This window comes from Heterodontus francisci, chromosome 3, assembly GCF_036365525.1.
Source record: "Heterodontus francisci isolate sHetFra1 chromosome 3, sHetFra1.hap1, whole genome shotgun sequence".
Taxonomy (NCBI): Eukaryota; Metazoa; Chordata; class Chondrichthyes; order Heterodontiformes; family Heterodontidae; genus Heterodontus; species Heterodontus francisci.
This window is the reverse complement of record NC_090373.1, coordinates 7,975,750-7,993,761: the sequence shown is the minus strand read 5'-3', so window position 1 is coordinate 7,993,761 and position 18,012 is coordinate 7,975,750. Positions and strand designations below refer to the sequence as shown.

Below are 18,012 nucleotides of genomic sequence, written 5' to 3'. Positions count from 1 at the left end.
TATCCAGGAAACCAAAACCCTCCCTCCTGCACCATCCCTGCAGCCACGTGTTCAACTCCTCTCTCTCCCTATTCCTCGCTTCGCTATCACGTGGCACGGGCAACAACCCAGAGATAACAACTCTGTTTGTCTTCTTCACTCCAGTAACAGTTTAAAATCAAAATTCATAACAAAATTAATGTGTCTCATTTTTGGCAGGTGGGGGCCTGGCATGACAACATTCTATTAGCTTTCGTAATATTCCTGATATATATTAATGACCTAGACGTTGGTGTACAGGGCACAATTTCAAAGTTTGCAGCTGATACAAAACTTGGAAGCATTGTGAATTGTGAGTAGGATAGTGTAGAACTTCAAAAGGATACAAACAATTTGATGGAATGGGCAGACAGGTGGCAGATGAAATTCAATGCAGAGAAATGTGAGGTGATTCATTTTGGTAGGAAGGACATGGAGAGACAATATAAAATAAAGGGTACAATTCTAAAGGGGGTTCAGGAGCAGAGGGACCTGGGTGTATATGTGCATAAGTCATTAAAGATGGCAGGACAGGTTGAGAGAGCAGTTAATAAAGCATACAGTATCCTGGGCTTTATTGATAGGGGCATAGAGTACAAGAGCACGGAAGTTGTGTTGAACTTGTATAAGACACTAGTTCGGCTTGTTTTCCTTGGAAAAGAGAAGGCTGAGAGGTGATTTGATAGAGGTATTCAAAATCATGAGGGGTCTGGACAGAGTAGATGGAGAGAAACTGTTCCCACTCGTGAAAGGATCGAGAATGATTTAAAGTATTTGGTAAGAGAAGCAAAAGTGACATGAGGACAAATGTTTTCACGCAGCGAGTGGTTAAGGTCTGGAATGCGCTGAGAGTGTGGTGGTGGCAGGTTCAATTGAAGCATTCATAAGGGAATTAGACAGTTATATGAAAAGGAAGAATGTGCAGAGTTACGGGGAGAAGGCAGGGGAATGGGACTGAGGGAATTTCTCTTTCAGAGAGCCAGTGCGGACACGATGGGCCAAATGGACTCATTCTGCACTGTAACAGTTCTGTTATTCTGTAATTACTTGTACGTACATACTAATCTTTTGTGATTCATGCATTTGGACACTCAGATCCCTCTGCATCTCAGAGCTCTGCAATCTCTCACCATTTAGATAATATGCTTCTTTTTTATTCTTCCTGCCAAAGTGGACAATTTCACACTTTCCCACATTATACTCCATTTGCCAGATCTTTACCCACTCACTTAACCTATCTATATCTCCTTATGTCCTGTTCACAAGTTACTTTCCTACCTATCTTTGTGTCATCAGCAAATTTAACAACCATACCTTTGGTTCCTTCATCCAAGTCATTTATATATTGTCTCCTACTGACTCCCTATTGCTGCTTTTAACTGTGGATGTCCAGCACTATTCTCTCTCAGGCTCGCACTCTGTCTCCCACTGATTCCTAGTCACTGCTTTTAACTGTGGTCTCTGGCACTGTTCTCTCTCAGGTTCACTCGCTTGGAAGAGCCAGCTCCACACTCTGACCTGTCCTGCATTCTCCTCCCCAGCACTTCTCAGAACACACCTTGAAGCTCCACTCATTCCTCTCACTCCAAGTACATCCTCATATCCCCATCTGAACAGCCAACACTCACACTCACCCTCATCCAATTGCCCTCTCACATCCATGCCTCACAGTCACCCTCCACAGATGTTGTCCTTCCCACACAATCCATTTCTCCCATTCACAACTCTCTGCTTTCTCTCCTTGCAGGTGAAGGGAGCACACAACTCCTGGGACAGGCAGAGAACCAGCCAGGGAGGGGGTTGGGGAAAAGGGGCTGGGGGGAGAGGTGCTCCAGTGACAGATACCCTGATGGTGTGCCCAGCTGGTCCACTGGGAAAGAGGTCTTATTCCAGGAGGCTGCAGATGTCAGCAATGACCAGCTGTGAAAGCTGGAGTGTCCTGAGCACAGGTTGAGAGAGCTGATCCTCTGTCTGTGGACCCTGTGTTGGGGACTCACCCAGGGATAGGCACCAATATGTTGCACCACACACATCTGACAAAATTATTGACTCAGCCATGTACATGTGGGCAATTAATCTGTATATAAAGTATGTAGCCAACCTAATGCTATCAAAACACAGTCTGATTTAAAACACATTTCTCCCCATAAATAAAGTAGCTAAGCATACAAACATCAGTGGAGAGTAGCACAACTGTATTAGATAGTTAGTAAGCAAAATAGTATGCAATGCCAATGTGAATTACTTTTGTTGACGTTGTGTTAGCATGTAGCTAGACAGCTTTTTTTTATTCGTTCATAGGATGTGGGCATCACTGGCAAGGTCAACATTTGTTGCCCATCCCTAACTGCCCTTGAGAAGGTGGTGCTGAGCTGCCTTCTTTCACTGCTTCAGTCCATCTGAGGTGAACACGCGCACAGTGCTGTTGGGGAGGGAGTTCCAGGATTCTGATCCAGCGACAGTGAAGGAATGGTGATATCTTTTCAAGTCAGGATGGTGTGACTTGGAGCTGAACTTGCAGGTGGTGTTCCCAGGCATCTGCTGCCCTTCTCCTTCCAGGTGGTAGAGGTCACAGGTTTGGAAGGTGCTGTCTAAGGATCCTTGGTGAGTTGCTGCAGTGCACCTTGTGTATGGTACACACTGCTGCCACTATGCATTGGTGGTGGAGGGAGTGCATGTTGAAGGTTGAGGATGGGATGCCAATCAAGTGGGCTGCTTTGTCCTGAATGGTGTTGAGCTTCTTGAGTGTTGTTGGAGCTGCACCCATCCAGGCAAGTGGAGAGTATTTCATCACACTCCTGATTTGTGCCTTGTAGATGATGGACAAGCTTTGGGGAGTCAGGAAGTGAGTTACTCACCGCAGAATTCCCAGCCTCTGACCTGCTCTTGTAATTACAGTATTTATGTGGCTACTCCAGTTCAATTTATGGTCAACGTTTTCAATGGTTTCTGGTCAATGGTAGCCCCCAGAATGTTAAACCATTACGTGACAAAAACCAGGACTGTGAGAAGTAACTGTCTCATTCCCAACCTGGGTTGAACGATCTGCTTCTCGATTTTGACACCATGTTTTTTCACGGGTAAGGTAAAAAGCGGGAAAACGTGAAAGTAGAATTAGAATTCATAGCTGCTTCCCGAGTCCACATTAGATTTTATAAATGTGTGCTAGTCAAAAATTTGAATGAGATATGACTGTGTAGATTGATGTCCTTCACATAGTCTAACACCAGAACGTGTGCAATATCGCTGCATTCTTTATGAAGTGATTCATTTCTTTTTATTTGTTCGTGGAATGTGTGCATTGCTGGCGAGGCCAGCATGTGTTGCCCATCTCTAATTGCCCTTGAACTGAGTGGCTTGCTCGGCCATTTCAGAGGGCATTTAAGAGTCAACCACATTGTGGGTCTGGAGTCACATGTAGGCCAGACCAGGTAAGGACAGCAGATTTCCTTCCCTAAAGGACATTAGATTTACTCAACCTCTTGTCCTCTTCCTTTCTATTATGTCAAACCAGTATTTCTAGGCTTTTTCTAGTTTGTTTCTGATAGAGATGTTTTTGTTAATTAAAGGAATTATCACCTTACGCAGTAGCTCTAGATCTCTTGCTCTCCTTTTCGGGCAGGTGCTCTCACCAACACCCCCCACCCACCCCCATCAACCCCCACTTGTGCTGTGTCCCTATGGTTCTTCCATCCCTTCCACCAGACCCCTTTATACCTGAGCTGAGTTTTCTTTAAAGTTTTGCGTTTTGATGTTACAGTTTATTAATCCTTAGCTCCTGCAAAAGAACTAGAAAGCTGGTGGCCATTACCCAGGCCTGTCACCGGGAGAAGTCCCACAGCTGCCGCTCCACTTGGTGCAAACGTGGGACTAGGAGCATCTTATTCGGGGTTTGAGGCCTACAACTGGTGATTACGAAGCCTCCCCTCTGGCCAGCTCCATTCTCCACCCCACCCACTCACTTGCCAGCTCCATTCTCCTACCACCCACCCGCCAGTTCCATGCCCCCCATTCTCCTGCCAGCTCCATATCCTCCCACCCACCTGCCAGTTCCATTTCCACCCCCGCACCCCGCACCCCACCCGCCAGCTCCATTCCTCCCATACATTCGGCGGATTCTCACCCACTGCGGATCCGACATGACTGCTTCCATCCAGCTCCAGCACCCAGACTGTGCATGCTCCAATCACAGCCAGTGAGCTGCCGCACCTGGAGAGGTGGGTGTTGTTGATACTCCAATGATCCCTTCTAATTATTTTGGCTTCTGGTCATTTTAAATTTTAAACTTGTGTCTTAAAATAACCTCGCGATCAGACAAACAAAATTAGCATGGACCTCAGAATTTTTACCACAGACACTAGCGTCCGTGTACATGTTGCCGACCTCTGGTCTCGGATCCTTCCAGCTGGATCTCAGTGTCCATCCACTCTCTCCCGATGGAGCCACATGTGGCTGAGGAGACGGCAGCTGGTGGTGTTGGTGTTGATGCTACTGTTGGTGCAGCTGTTGGTGCAGGTGCAGGAGCCGGTGTTGGTTTTGGTGTTGATGCAAGTGTTGGTGTTGATGATGGTGTTGGTGTTGATGTTGGTATTGGTGTTGATGCAGGTGTTGGTGCTGGTGCTGCTGTTGGTGCTGGTGTTGATGCTGGTGTTGGTGCTGGTGCTGCTGTTGGTGCTGGTGTTGATGCAGGTGTTGGTGTTGATGTTGGTGTTGATGCAGGTGTTGGTACTGGTGTTTGTGTTGATACTGCTGTTGGAATTGGTTCTGATGCAGGTGTCGGTGCTGCTGTTCGTGTTGATGCAGGTGTTGGTGATGCTGTTGGTGTTGGTGCTGATGCAGGTGTTGGTGCCGCTGTTGGTGTTGATGCAGGTGTTGGTGCCGCTGTTGATGCAGGTGTTGGTGCCGCTGTTGGTGTTAATGCAGCTGTTGGTGTTGGTGTTCATGCAAGTGTTGGTGCTGCTGTTGGTGTTGATGCTGCTGTTGGTGTTGGTGTTGATGCAGGTGTTGGTGCTGGTGTTGGTGCTGATGCAGGTGTTGGTGTTGATGCAGGTGTTGGTGTTGATGCAGGTGTTGGTGTGGATGCTGCTGTTGGTGTTGATGCTGCTGTTGGTGTTGGTGTTCATGCAAGTGTTGGTGCTGCTGTTGGTGTTGGTGCTGCTGTTGGCGTTGATGCTGCTGTTGGTGTTGGTGTTGATGCAGGTGTTGGTGCTGGTGTTGGTGCTGATGCAGGTGTTGGTGTTGATGCAGGTGTTGGTGTTGATGCAGGTGTTGGTGTTGATGCAGGTGTTGGTGTTGATGCTGCTGTTGGTGTTGATGCTGCTGTTGGTGTTGGTGTTCATGCAAGTGTTGGTGCTGCTGTTGGTGTTGGTGCTGCTGTTGGCGTTGATGCTGCTGTTGGTGTTGATGCTGCTGTTGGTGTTGATGCTGCTGTTGGTGTTGATGCTGCTGTTGGTGTTGGTGTTCATGCAAGTGTTGGTGCTGCTGTTGGTGTTGGTGCTGCTGTTGGTGTTGGTGTTCATGCAAGTGTTGGTGCTGCTGTTGGTGTTGGTGCTGCTGTTGGTGTTGATGCTGCTGTTGGTGTTGGTGTTCATGCAAGTGTTGGTGCTGCTGTTGGTGTTGGTGCTGCTGTTGGTGTTGGTGCTGCTGTTGGTGTTGGTGCTGCTGTTGGTGCGATGATGATGCAGGTGTTGGTGCTGCTGTTGGTGTTGATGCAGGTGCTGGTGCTGGTGTTGGTGCTGATGCAGGTGTTGGTGCTGGTGTTGGTGTTGGTGCTGATGTTGGCTTTGGTGCTGATGCTGGTGTTGATGCTGCTGTTGGTGTTGATGCTGCTGTTGGTGTTGGTGCCGATGTAGGTGTTGGTGCTGCTGTTGGTGTTGGTGCTGCCATTGATGTTGATGCTGCTGCTGGTGTTGGTGTTGATGCAGGTGTTGGTGCTGCTGTTGGTGTTGGTGCTGCCGTTGATGCTGCTGTTGGTATTGGTGCTGATGTTGGTGTTGGGGTTGATGCAGGTGTTGATGCAGGTGTTGGTGCTGCTGTTGGTGTTGGGGTTGATGCAGGTGTTGATGCAGGTGTTGGTGCTGGTGCTGCTGTTGCTGCTGGTGTTGATGCAGGTGTTGGTGTTGATGTTGGCGTTGATGCAGGTGTTAGTGCTGATGTTGATGCAGGTGTTGGTGCTGATGCTGGTTTTGGTGCTGCTGTTGGTGTTGATGATGCTGTTGGTGTTGATTATGCTGTTGGTGTTGGTGTTGTTGCAGGTGTTCTTGCTGGTGTTGGTCCTGATGTAGGTGTTGGTGCTGCTGTTGGTGTTCGGGTTGATGCAGGTGTTGATGCAGGTGTTGGTGCTGGTGTTGGCGCTGATGCAGGTGTTGGTGCTGCTGTTGGTGTTCTTGCTGCCGTTGATGTTGATGCTGCTGTTGGTATTGGTGCTGCTGTTGGTGTTGGTGTTGATGCAGGTGTTGGTGCTGCTGTTGTGGCTGGCATTGGTGATGATGCAGGTGTTGGTGCTGCTGTTGGTGTTGATGCTGCTGTTGGTGTTGATTATGCTGTTGGTGTTGGTGTTGTTGCAGGTGTTCTTGCTGGTGTTGGTGTTGGTGCTGCTGTTGGTGTTGATGCTGCTGTTGGTGTTGATGCTGCTGTTGGTGTTGGTGCTGCTGTTGGCGTTGTTGCAGGTGTTGGTGCTGGTGTTGGTGCTGATGCAGGTGTCGGTGCTGGTGTTGGTGCTGATGTAGGTGATGGTGCTGCTGCACGTGTTGGTGCTGGTGTTGGTGTTGTTGCAGGTGTTGGTGCTGGTGTTGGTGCTGATGCAGGTGTCGGAGCTGGTGTTGGTGCTGATGTAGGTGTTGGTGCTGCCATTGGTGTTGATGCTGCTGCTGGTGTTGGTGTTGTTGCAGGTGTTGGTGCTGGTGTTGGTGCTGATGCAGGTGTTGGTGCTGCCGTTGGTGTTGGTGCTGCCGTTGATGTTGATGCTGCTGTTGGTATTGGTGCTGCTGTTGGTGTTGGTGTTGGTGTTGATGCAGGTGTTGGAGCTGCTGTTGGTGTTGGTGCTGATGCAGGTGTTGGTGCTGCTGTTGGTGTTGGTCCTGCTGTTGGTGTTGGTGTTGATGCATCTGTTGGTGCTGGTGTTGGTGTTGTTGCAGGTGTTGGTGCTGGTGTTGGTGCTGATGTAGGTGTTGGTGCTGCTGTTGGTGTTGATGCTGCTGCTGGTGTTGGTGTTGATGCAGGTGTTGGTGCTGGTGTTGGTGCTGATACAGGTGTTGGTGCTGCTGTTGGTGTTGGTGCTGCCGTTGATGTTGATGCTGCTGTTGGTATTGGTGCTGCTGTTGGTGTTGGTGTTGATGCAGGTGTTGGAGCTGCTGTTGGTGTTGGGATTGATGCAGGTGTTGGTGCTGATGTTGATGCAGGTGTTGGTGCTGATGTTGGCTTTGGTGCTGATGCTGGTGTTGGTGTTGATGCTGCTTTTGGTGTTGGTGTTGATGCAGGTGTTGGTGCTGATGCAGGTGTTGGTGCTGCTGTTGGTGTTGGTGCTGCTGTTGGTGCAGGTGTTGGTGCTGCTGTTGGTGTTGATGCTGCTGTTGGTGTTGGAGCTGGTGTTGGTGTTGTTGCAGGTGTTGGTGCTGATGCAGGTGTCGGTGATGGTGTTGGTGCTGATGTAGGTGTTGGTGCTGCTGTTGGTGTTGGTGCTGCCGTTGATGTTGATGCTGCCGTTGGTATTAGTGCTGCTGTTGTTGTTGGTGCTTATGCTGGTGTTGGTGCTGATGTTGGTGTTGGTGCTGATGCAGATGTTGGTGCTGCTGTTGGTGTTGATGCAGATGTTGGTGCTGATGCAGGTGTTGGTGCTGCTGTTGGTGTTGATGCTGCTGTTGGTGTTGGTGTTGATGCAGGTGTTGGTACTGGTGTTTGTATTGAAGCTGCTGTTGGTATTGGTGCTGATGCAGGTGTCGGTGCTGATGCTGCTGTTGTTGTTGATGCAGGTGTTGGTGCTGGTGTTGGTGATGATGCTGCTGTTGGTGTTGATGCAGGTGTTGGTGCTGCTGTTGGTGCTGATGCAGGTGTTGGTGCTGATGCAGGTGTAGGTGCTGCTGTTGGTGTTGATGCAGGAGTTGGCGCTGATGCAGGTGTTGGTGCTACTGTTGGTGTTGGTGCTGATGCAGGTGTTGATGTTGATGCAGGTGTTGGTGTTGATGCAGTTGTTGGTGCTGATGCAGGTGTTGGTGCTGATGCAGGTGTTGGTGCTGATGCTGGTGTTGGTGCTGATGCAGGTGTTGGTGCTGATGCTGGTGTTGGTGTTGATGCAGGTGCTGATTCAGGTGTTGGTGCTGCTGCAGTTGTTCGTTCTGCTGTTGGAGTTGGTTCTGCTGTTGGTGTTGGTTTTGATGTTGGTGTTGGTGTTGATGCAGGTGTTGGTGCTGCTGTAGGTGTTCGTTCTGCTGTAGGTGTTGGTGCTGCTGTTGGTGTTGGTGTTGGTGTTGATGCAGGTGCTGGTGCAGGTGTTGGTGCTGCTGTTGGTGTTGGTGTTGATGCAGAGTTTGTTGCTGATGCAGGTATTGGTGCTGCTGTTGATGTTGATGCCGCTGTTGTTGTTGATGGTGATGCAGGTGTTGGTACTTGTGTTTGTGTTGATGCTGCTGTTGGTATTGGTGCTGTTGCAGGTGTCGGTGCTGCTGTTCGTGTTGATGCAGGTGTTGGTATTAGTGCTGATGCAGGTGTTGGTGATGCTGTTGGTATTGGTGCTGTTGCAGGTGTCGGTGCTGCTGTTCGTGTTGGTGCTGATGCAGGTGTTGGTATTAGTGCTGATGCAGGTGTTGGTGATGCCGTTGGTATTGGTGTTGATGCAGGTGCTTGTGCTGCTGTTGGTGTTAATGCTGCTGTTGGTGTTGATGCAGGTGTTGGTGCTGCTGTTGGTGTTGGTGCTGCTGTTGGTGTTGATGCTGCTGTTGGTGTTGATGCTGCTGTTGGTGTTGGTGCTGGTGTTGGTGTTGTTGCAGGTGTTGGTGCTGGTGTTGGTGCTGATGCAGGTGTCGGTGCTGGTGTTGGTGCTGATGCAGGTGTTGGTGCTGATGCACGTGTTGGTGCTGGTGTTGGTGTTGTTGCAGGTGTTGGTGCTGGTGTTGGTGCTGATGCAGGTGTCGGTGCTGGTGTTGGTGCTGATGTAGGTGTTGGTGCTGCTGTTGGTGTTGGTGCTGCCGTTGGTGTTGATGCTGCTGCTGGTGTTGGTGTTGTTGCAGGTGTTGGTGCTGGTGTTGGTGCTGATGCAGGTGTTGGTGCTGGTGTTGGTGTTGGTGCTGCCGTTGATGTTGATGCTGCTGTTGGTATTGGTGCTGCTGTTGGTGTTGATGCAGGTGTTGGTGCTGCTGTTGGTGTTGGTGCTGGTGTTGGTGTTGTTGCAGGTGTTGGTGCTGGTGTTGGTGCTGATGCTGCTGCTGGTGTTGGTGTTGATGCTGATACAGGTGTTGGTACTGCTGTTGGTGTTGGTGCTGCCGTTGATGTTGATGCTGCTGTTGGTGTTGATGCAGGTGTTGGTGCTGGTGTTGGTGCTGATGCAGGTGTTGGTGCTGCTGTTGGTGTTGGTGCTGCTGTTGTGGCTGGCATTGGTGATGATGCAGGTGTTGGTGCTGCTGTTGGTGTTGATGCTGCTGTTGGTGTTGATTATGCTGTTGGTGTTGGTGTTGTTGCAGGTGTTCTTGCTGGTGTTGGTGCTGATGCAGGTGTCGGTGCTGGTGTTGGTGCTGATGTAGGTGTTGGTGCTGCTGTTGGTGTTCGGGTTGATGCAGGTGTTGATGCAGGTGTTGGTGCTGGTGTTGGTGCTGATGCAGGTGTTGGTGCTGCTGTTGGTGTTCTTGCTGCCGTTGATGTTGATGCTGCTGTTGGTATTGGTGCTGCTGTTGGTGTTGGTGTTGATGCAGGTGTTGGTGTTGATGCAGAGTTTGGTGCTGATGCAGGTATTGGTGCTGCTGTTGATGTTGTTGTTGATGCAGGTGTTGGTGTTGGTGCTGGTGTTGGTGCTGCTGTTGGTGTTGGTGTTGATGCAGGTGTTGGTGTTGATGCAGGTGTTGGTGCTGATGCTGCTGTTGTTGTTGATGCAGGTGTTGGTGTTGGTGATGATGCTGCTGTTGGTGTTGATGCAGGTGTTGGTGCTGCTGTTGGTGCTGATGCAGGTGTTGGTGCTGATGCAGGTGTAGGTGCTGCTGTTGGTGTTGGTGTTGATGCAGGTGCTGGCGCTGATGCAGGCGTTGGTGCTGATGCAGGTGTTGGTGCTACTGATGGTGTTGGTGCTGATGCAGGTGTTGTGCTGCTGTTGGTGTTGATGCAGGTGTTGGTGTTGGTGCTGATGCAGGTGTTGGTGTTGATGCAGCTGTTGATGTTGGTGCTGATGCAGGTGTTGGTGCTGATGCAGGTGTTGGTGCTGATGCTGGTGTTGGTGCTGATGCAGGTGCTGATTCAGGTGTTGGTGCTGCTGCAGTTGTTCGTTCTGCTGTTGGAGTTGGTTCTGCTGTTGGTGTTGGTTTTGATGCTGGTGTTGGTGTTGATGCAGGTGTTGGTGCTGCTGTAGGTGTTCGTTCTGCTGTAGTTGTTGGTGCTGCTGTTGGTGTTGGTGTTGATGCAGGTGCTGGTGCAGGTGTTGGTGCTGCTGTTGGTATTGGTGTTGATGCAGAGTTTGGTGCTGATGCAGGTATTGGTGCTGCTGTTGATGTTGATGCCGCTGTTGTTGTTGATGGTGATGCAGGTGTTGATGCCGCTGTTGGTGTTGGTGTTGATGCAGGTGTTGGTACTGGTGTTTGTGTTGATGCTGCTGTTGGTATTGGTGCTGTTGCAGGTGTCGGTGCTGCTGTTCGTGTTGATGCAGGTGTTGGTATTAGTGCTGATGCAGGTATTGGTGATGCTGTTGGTGCTGATGCAGGTGTTGGTGTTGCTGTTGGTGTTGGTGCTGATGCAGGTGTTGGTGATGCTATTGGTATTGGTGCTGTTGCAGGAGTCGGTGCTGCTGTTCGTGTTGATGCAGGTGTTGGTATTAGTGCTGATGCAGGTGTTGGTGATGCTGTTGGTGTTGGTGCTGATGCAGGTGTTGGTGATGCTATTGGTATTGGTGCTGTTGCAGGAGTCGGTGCTGCTGTTCGTGTTGATGCAGGTGTTGGTATTAGTGCTGATGCAGGTGTTGGTGATGCTGTTGGTATTGATGTTGATGCAGGTGCTTGTGCTGCTGTTGGTGTTGGTGCTGCTGTTGGTGTTGATGCTGCTGTTGGTGTTGGTGTTGATGCACGTGTTGGTGCTGGTGTTGTTGTTGTTGCAGGTGTTGGTGCTGGTGTTGGTGCTGATGCAGGTGTCGGTGCTGGTGTTGGTGCTGATGTAGTTGTTGGTGCTGATGCACGTGTTGGTGCTGGTGTTGGTGTTGTTGCAGGTGTTGGTGCTGGTGTTGGTGCTGATGCAGGTGTCGGTGCTGGTGTTGGTGCTGATGTAAGTGTTGGTGCTGCTGTTGGTGTTGGTGCTGCCGTTGGTGTTGATGCAGGTGTTGGTATTAGTGCTGATGCAGGTGTTGGTGATGCTGTTGGTATTGGTGTTGATGCAGGTGCTTGTGCTGCTGTTGGTGTTGGTGCTGCTGTTGGTGTTGATGCTGCTGTTGGTGTTGGTGTTGATGCACGTGTTGGTGCTGGTGTTGTTGTTGTTGCAAGTGTTGGTGCTGGTGTTGGTGCTGATGCAGGTGTCGGTGCTGGTGTTGGTGCTGATGTAGGTGTTGGTGCTGATGCACGTGTTGGTGCTGGTGTTGGTGTTGTTGCAGGTGTTGGTGCTGGTGTTGGTGCTGATGCAGGTGTCGGTGCTGGTGTTGGTGTTGATGTAGGTGTTGGTGCTGCTGTTGGTGTTGGTGCTGCCGTTGGTGTTGATGCTGCTGCTGGTGTTGGTGTTGTTGCAGGTGTTGGTGCTGGTGTTGGTGCTGATGCAGGTGTTGGTGCTGCTGTTGGTGTTGGTGCTGCCGTTGATGATGATGCTGCTGTTGGTATTGGTGCTGCTGTTGGTTTTGGTGTTGGTGTTGATGCATGTGTTGTTGCTGGTGTTGGTGTTGTTGCAGGTGTTGGTGCTGGTGTTGGTGCTGATGCAGGTGTCGGTGCTGGTGTTGGTGCTGATGCCGGTGTTGGAGCTGTTGTTGGTGTTGGGGTTGATGCAGGTGTTGGTGCTGCTGTTGGTGTTGGTGCTGCTGTTGGTGTTGGTGTTGATGCATGTGTTGTTGCTGGTGTTGGTGTTGTTGCAGGTGTTGGTGCTGGTGTTGGTGCTGATGCAGGTGTCGGTGCTGGTGTTGGTGTTGGTGCTGCCGTTAACGTTGATGCTGCTGTTGGTATTGGTGCTGCTTTTGGTATTGGTGCTGCTGTTGGTGTTGGTATTGATGCAGGTGTTGGAGCTACTTTTGGTGTTGGGATTGATGCAGGTGTTGGTGCTGATGTTGATGCAGGTGTTGGTGCTGATGTTGGCTTTGGTGCTGATGCTGGTGTTGGTGCTGCTGTTGGTGTTGATGCTGCTTTTGGTGTTGGTGTTGATGCAGGTGTTGGTGCTGGTGTTGGTGCTGATGCAGGGGTTGGTGCTGCTGTTGGTGTTGGTGCTGCTGTTGGTGCAGGTGTTGGTGCTGCTGTTGGTGTTGATGCTGCTGTTGGTGTTGGAGCTGGTGTTGGTGTTGTTGCAGGTGTTGGTGCTGGTGTTGGTGCTGATGCAGGTGTCTGTGCTGGTGATGGTGCTGATGTAGGTGTTGGTGCTGATGCAGGTGTTGGTGCTGCTGTTGGTGTTGGTGCTGCCGTTGATGTTGATGCTGCTGTTGGTATTGGTGCTGCTGTTGGTGTTGGTGCTGATGCTGGTGTTGGTGCTGATGTCGGTGTTGGTGCTGATGCAGATGTTGGTGCTGCTGTTGGTGTTGATGCAGATGTTGGTGCTGATGCAGGTGTTGGTGCTGCTGTTGGTGTTGATGCTGCTGTTGGTGTTGGTGTTGATGCAGGTGTTGGTACTGGTGTTTGTGCTGAAGCTGCTGTTGGTATTGGTGCTGATGCAGGTGTCGGTGCTGCTGTTCGTGTTGATGCAGGTGTTGGTGATGCTGTTGGTGTTGGTGCTGATGCAGGTGTTGGTGCTGCTGTTGGTGTTGATGCTGCTGTTGGTGCTGATGCTGCAGTTGGTGTTGGTGCTGCTGTTGATGTTGGTGTTGATGCAAGTGTTGGTGCTGCTGTTGGTATTGTTGCTGCTGTTGGTGTTGGTGCTGCCGTTGGTGTTGATGCTGCTGTTGGTATTGGTGCTGCTGTTGTTGTTCGTGCTGATGCAGGTGTTGGTGCTGCTGCTGGTGTTGGTGCTGCTTTTGGTGTTGATGCAGGTGTTGGTGCTGATGCTGCTGTTGGTGTTTGTGCTGCTGTTTGTGTTGGTGTTGATGCAAGTGTTGGTGCTGCTGTTCGTATTGTTGCTGCTGTTGGTGTTGGTGCTGCCGTTGGTGTTGATGCTGCCGTTGGTATTGGTGCTGCTGTTGTTGTTGGTGCTGATGCAGATGTTGGTGCTGCTGTTGGTGTTGGTGTTGATGCAGGTGTTGGTGCTGGTGTTGGTGCTGATGCAGGTGTTGGTGCTGGTGTTGGTGCTGGTGTTGGTGTTGGTGTTGGTGTTGGTGCTGATGCTGGTGTTGGTGCTGCTGTTGTTGTTGATGCTGCTGTTGGTGTTGATGCTGCTGTTGGTGTTGGTGTTGATGCATGTGGTGGTGCAGCTGTTGGTGATGATGCTGCTGTTGGTGTTGGTGTTGATGCAGGTGTTGGTGTTGATGCAGGTGTTTGTGCTGATGCTGCTGTTGGTGTTGGTGCAGCTGTTAGTGTAGGTGTTGATGCAGGTGTTGGTGCTGGTGCTAGTGCTGCTGTTAGTGTTGGTGTTGATGCAGGTGTTGGTGTTGCTGTTGGTGTTGATGCAGGTGTTGGTGCTGATGCTGCTGTTGTTGTTGATGCAGGTGTTGGTGCTGGTGTTGGTGTTGGTGCTGGTGTTGGTGATGATTCTGCTGTTGGTGCTGATGCAGGTGTAGGTGCTGCTGTTGGTGTTGATGCAGGTGTTGGTGCTACTGTTGCTGTTGGTGCTGATGCAGGTGTTGTGCTGCTGTTGGTGTTGATGCAGGTGTTGGTGTTGGTGCTGATGCAGGTGTTGATGTTGATGCAGCTGTTGATGTTGGTGCTGATGCAGGTGTTGATGTTGATGCAGGTGTTGGTGTTGATGCAGTTGTTGGTGCTGATGCAGGTGTTGGTGCTGATGCTGGTTTTGGTGTTGATGTAGGTGCTGATTCAGGTGTTGGTGCTGCTGCAGTTGTTCGTTCTGCTGTTGGAGTTGGTTCTGCTGTTGGTGTTGGTTTTGATGCTGGTGTTGGTGTTGATGCAGGTGTTGGTGCTGCTGTAGGTGTTCGTTCTGCTGTAGGTGTTGGTGCTGCTGTTGGTGTTGGTGTTGATGCAGGTGCTGGCGCAGGCGATGGTGCTGCTGTTGGTGTTGGTGTTGATGCAGGTGTTGGTGTTGGTTCTGTTGCAGGTGCTGATGCAGGTGTTGGTGCAGCGGTTGGTGTTGGTGCTGCTGTTGGTGTTGCTGTTGGTGTTGGTACAGCTGTTGTTGGTGCTGATGTTGGCTTTGGTGCTGCTGTTGGTGTTGGTGTTGCTGTTGGTGTTGATGCAGGTGTTGCTGCTGCTGTTGGTGTTGGTGCTGCTGTTGGTGTTGGTGTTGATGCATGTGTTGGTGCTGGTGTTGGTGTTGTTGCAGGTGTTGGTGCTGGTGTTGGTGCTGATGCAGGTGTCGGTGCTGGTGTTGGTGCTGATGTTTGTGTTGGTGTTGCTGTTGGTGCTGCCGTTGGTGTTGATGCTGCTGCTTGTGTTGGTGTTGATGCAGGTGTTGGTGCTGGTGTTGGTGCTGATGCAGGTGTTGGTGCTGCTGTTGGTGTTGGTGCTGCCGTTGGTGTTGATGCTGCTGTTGGTATTGGTGCTGCTGTTGGTGTTGGGGTTGATGCAGGTGTTGGTGCTGATGTTGATGCAGGTGTTGGTGCTGATGTTGGCTTTGGTGCTGATGCTGGTTTTGGTGCTGCTGTTGGTGTTGATGATGCTGTTGGTGTTGGTGTTGATGCAGGTGTTGGTGCTGGTGTTGGTGCTGATGCAGGTGTTGGTGCTGATGCAGGTGTTGGTGCTGCTGTTTGTGCTGGTGTTGGGGCTGATGCAGGTGTTGGTGCTGATGTTGATGCAGGTGTTGGTGCTGATGTTGGCTTTGGTGTTGATGCTGGTTTTGGTGCTGCTGTTGGTGTTGGTGCTGCTGTTGGTGTTGCTGTTGGTGTTGGTAGAGCTGTTGTTGGTGCTGATGTTGGCTTTGGTGCTGCTGTTGGTGTTGGTGTTGCTGTTGGTGTTGATGCAGTTGTTGGTGCTGCTGTTGGTGTTGGTGCTGCTGTTGGTGTTGGTGTTGGTGCTGCTGTTGATGCACATGTTGGTGCTGGTGTTGGTGTTGTTGCAGGTGTTGGTGCTGGTGTTGGTGCTGATGCAGGTGTCGGTGCTGGTGTTGGTGCTGATGTTTGTGTTGGTGTTGGTGCTGCCGTTGGTGTTGATGCTGCTGCTTGTGTTGGTGTTGATGCAGGTGTTGGTGCTGGTGTTGGTGCTGATGCAGGTGTTGGTGCTGCTGTTGGTGTTGGTGCTGATGCAGGTGTTGGTATTAGTGCTGATGCAGGTGTTGATGCAGCTGTTGGTTTTGGTGTTGATGCAGGTGTTGGTATTAGTGCTGATGCAGGTGTTGATGCAGCTGTTGGTGATGCTGTTGGTGTTGGTGCTGATGCAGGTGTTGGTGATGCTGTTGGTATTGGTGTTGATGCAGGTGCTTGTGCTGCTGTTGGTGTTAATGCTGCTGTTGGTGTTGATGCAGGTGTTGGTGCTGCTGTTGGTGTTGCTGCTGCTGTTGGTGTTGCTGCTGCTGTTGGTGTTGGTGTTGATGCACGTGTTGGTGCTGGTGTTGGTGTTGTTGCAGGTGTTGGTGCTGGTGTTGGTGCTGATGCAGGTGTCGGTGCCGGTGTTGGTGCTGATGCACCTGTTGGTGCTGGTGTTGGTGTTGTTGCAGGTGTTGGTGCTGATGCAGGTGTCGGTGCTGGTGTTGGTGCTGATGTAGGTGTTGGTGCTGCTGTTGGTGTTGGTGCTGCCGTTGGTGTTGATGCTGCTGCTGGTGTTGGTGCTGATGCAGGTGTTGGTGCTGCTGTTGGTGTTGGTGCTGCCGTTGATGTTGATGCTGCTGTTGGTATTGGTGCTGCTGTTGGTGTTGGTGTTGATGCAGGTGTTGGAGCTGCTGTTGGTGTTGGGGTTGATGCAGGTGTTGGTGCTGCTGTTGGTGTTGGTGCTGCTGTTGGTGTTGGTGTTGATGCATCTGTTGGTGCTGGTGTTGGTGCTGATGTTGGTGTTGGTGCTGCTGTTGGTGCTGGTGCTGCCGTTGGTGTTGATGCTGCTGCTGGTGTTGGTGTTGATGCTGATACAGGTGTTGGTGCTGCTGTTGGTGTTGGTGCTGCGTTGATGTTGATGCTGCTGTTGGTATTGGTGCTGCTGTTGGTGTTGGTGTTGATGCAGGTGTTGGAGCTGCTGTTGGTGTTGGTGCTGCCGTTGATGTTGATGCCTCTGTTGGTATTGGTGTTGATGCAGGTGTTGGTGCTGCTGTTGGTGTTGGTGCTGCCGTTGATGTTGATGCTGCTGTTGGTATTGGTGCTGATGCTGGTGTTGGTGCTGATGTCGGTGTTGGTGCTGATGCAGATGTTGGTGCTGCTGTTGGTGTTGATGCAGATGTTGGTGCTGATGCAGGTGTTGGTGCTGCTGTTGGTGTTGATGCTGCTGTTGGTGTTGGTGTTGATGCAGGTGTTGGTACTGGTATTTGTGCTGAAGCTGCTGTTGGTATTGGTGCTGATGCAGGTGTCGGTGCTGCTGTTCGTGTTGATGCAGGTGTTGGTGATGCTGTTGGTGTTGGTGCTGATGCATGTGTTGGTGCAGCTGTTGGTGATGATGCTGCTGTTGGTGTTGGTGTTGATGCAGGTGTTGGTGTTGATGCAGGTGTTTGTGCTGATGCTGCTGTTGGTGTTTGTGTTGGTGATGCTGTTAGTGTTGGTGCAGCTGTTAGTGTAGGTGTTGATGCAGGTGTTGGTGCTGGTGCTAGTGCTGCTGTTAGTGTTGGTGTTGATGCAGGTGTTGGTATTGGTGCTGCTGTTGGTGTTGGTGTTGATGCAGGTGTTGGAGCTGCTGTTGGTGTTGGGGTTGATGCAGGCGTTGGTGCTGCTATTGGTGTTGGTGCTGCTGTTGGTGTTGGTGTTGATGCATCTGTTGGTGCTGGTGTTGGTATTGTTGCAGGTGTTGGAGCTGGTGTTGGTGATGATGTAGGTGTTGGTGCTGCTGTTGGTGCTGGTGCTGCCGTTGGTGTTGATGCTGCTGCTGGTGTTGGTGTTGATGCTGATACAGGTGTTGGTGCTGCTGTTGGTGTTGGTGCTGCCGTTGATGTTGATGCTGGTGTTGGTATTGGTGCTGCTGTTGGTGTTGGTGTTGATGCAGGTGTTGGAGCTGCTGTTGGTGTTGGGATTGATGCAGGTGTTGGTGCTGCTGTTGGTGTTGGTGCTGCCGTTGATGTTGATGCTGCTGTTGGTATTGGTGTTGATGCAGGTGTTGGTGCTGCTGTTGGTGTTGGTGCTGCCATTTATGTTGATGCTGCTGTTGGTATTGGTGCTGCTGTTGGTGTTGGTGTTGATGCAGGTGTTGGTGCTGCTGTTGGTGTTGGTGCTGCCGTTGATGTTGATGCTGCTGTTGGTATTGGTGCTGCTGTTGGTGTTGGTGTTGATGCAGGTGTTGGTGTTGATGCAGGTGTTTGTGCTGATGCTGCTGTTGGTGTTTGTGTTGGTGCTGCTGTTAGTGTTGGTGCAGCTGTTAGTGTAGGTGTTGATGCAGGTGTCGGTGCTGGTGCTAGTGCTGCTGTTAGTGTTGGTGTTGATGCAGGTGTTTTTGCTGGTGTTGGTGTTGG

At 50.9% G+C, this 18,012-nt stretch overlaps 2 protein-coding genes across 2 annotated transcripts in view; one reads left to right on the top strand and one right to left on the bottom strand.

Moving 5' to 3' along the window:
• Window positions 1-4,454: 4,454 nt before the first annotated feature.
• LOC137353672 (uncharacterized) lies at window positions 4,455-6,746 on the top strand. Its single transcript, XM_068020036.1, has 6 exons — window positions 4,455-4,647; window positions 4,792-5,007; window positions 5,733-5,876; window positions 6,129-6,350; window positions 6,471-6,562; window positions 6,687-6,746. The coding sequence occupies exons 1-6, from the start codon at window positions 4,455-4,457 to the stop codon at window positions 6,744-6,746; spliced, it is 927 nt and encodes a 308-aa protein (XP_067876137.1).
• A 981-nt stretch (window positions 6,747-7,727) lies between these two features.
• Window positions 7,728-18,012, bottom strand: part of LOC137353664 (serine-rich adhesin for platelets-like) — a 44,983-nt gene continuing 34,698 nt past the window's right edge. The window contains exons 19-27 of the mRNA XM_068020025.1: window positions 17,017-17,486; window positions 15,048-15,349; window positions 14,111-14,700; window positions 12,936-13,231; window positions 10,404-11,179; window positions 9,403-9,650; window positions 8,623-8,882; window positions 8,317-8,588; window positions 7,728-7,808 (exon numbers count right to left, since the gene is read on the bottom strand). Of these exons, the coding sequence (XP_067876126.1) occupies window positions 7,728-7,808; window positions 8,317-8,588; window positions 8,623-8,882; window positions 9,403-9,650; window positions 10,404-11,179; window positions 12,936-13,231; window positions 14,111-14,700; window positions 15,048-15,349; window positions 17,017-17,486 (3,295 nt within the window). The remainder of the gene's footprint in view (window positions 7,809-8,316; window positions 8,589-8,622; window positions 8,883-9,402; window positions 9,651-10,403; window positions 11,180-12,935; window positions 13,232-14,110; window positions 14,701-15,047; window positions 15,350-17,016; window positions 17,487-18,012) is intronic.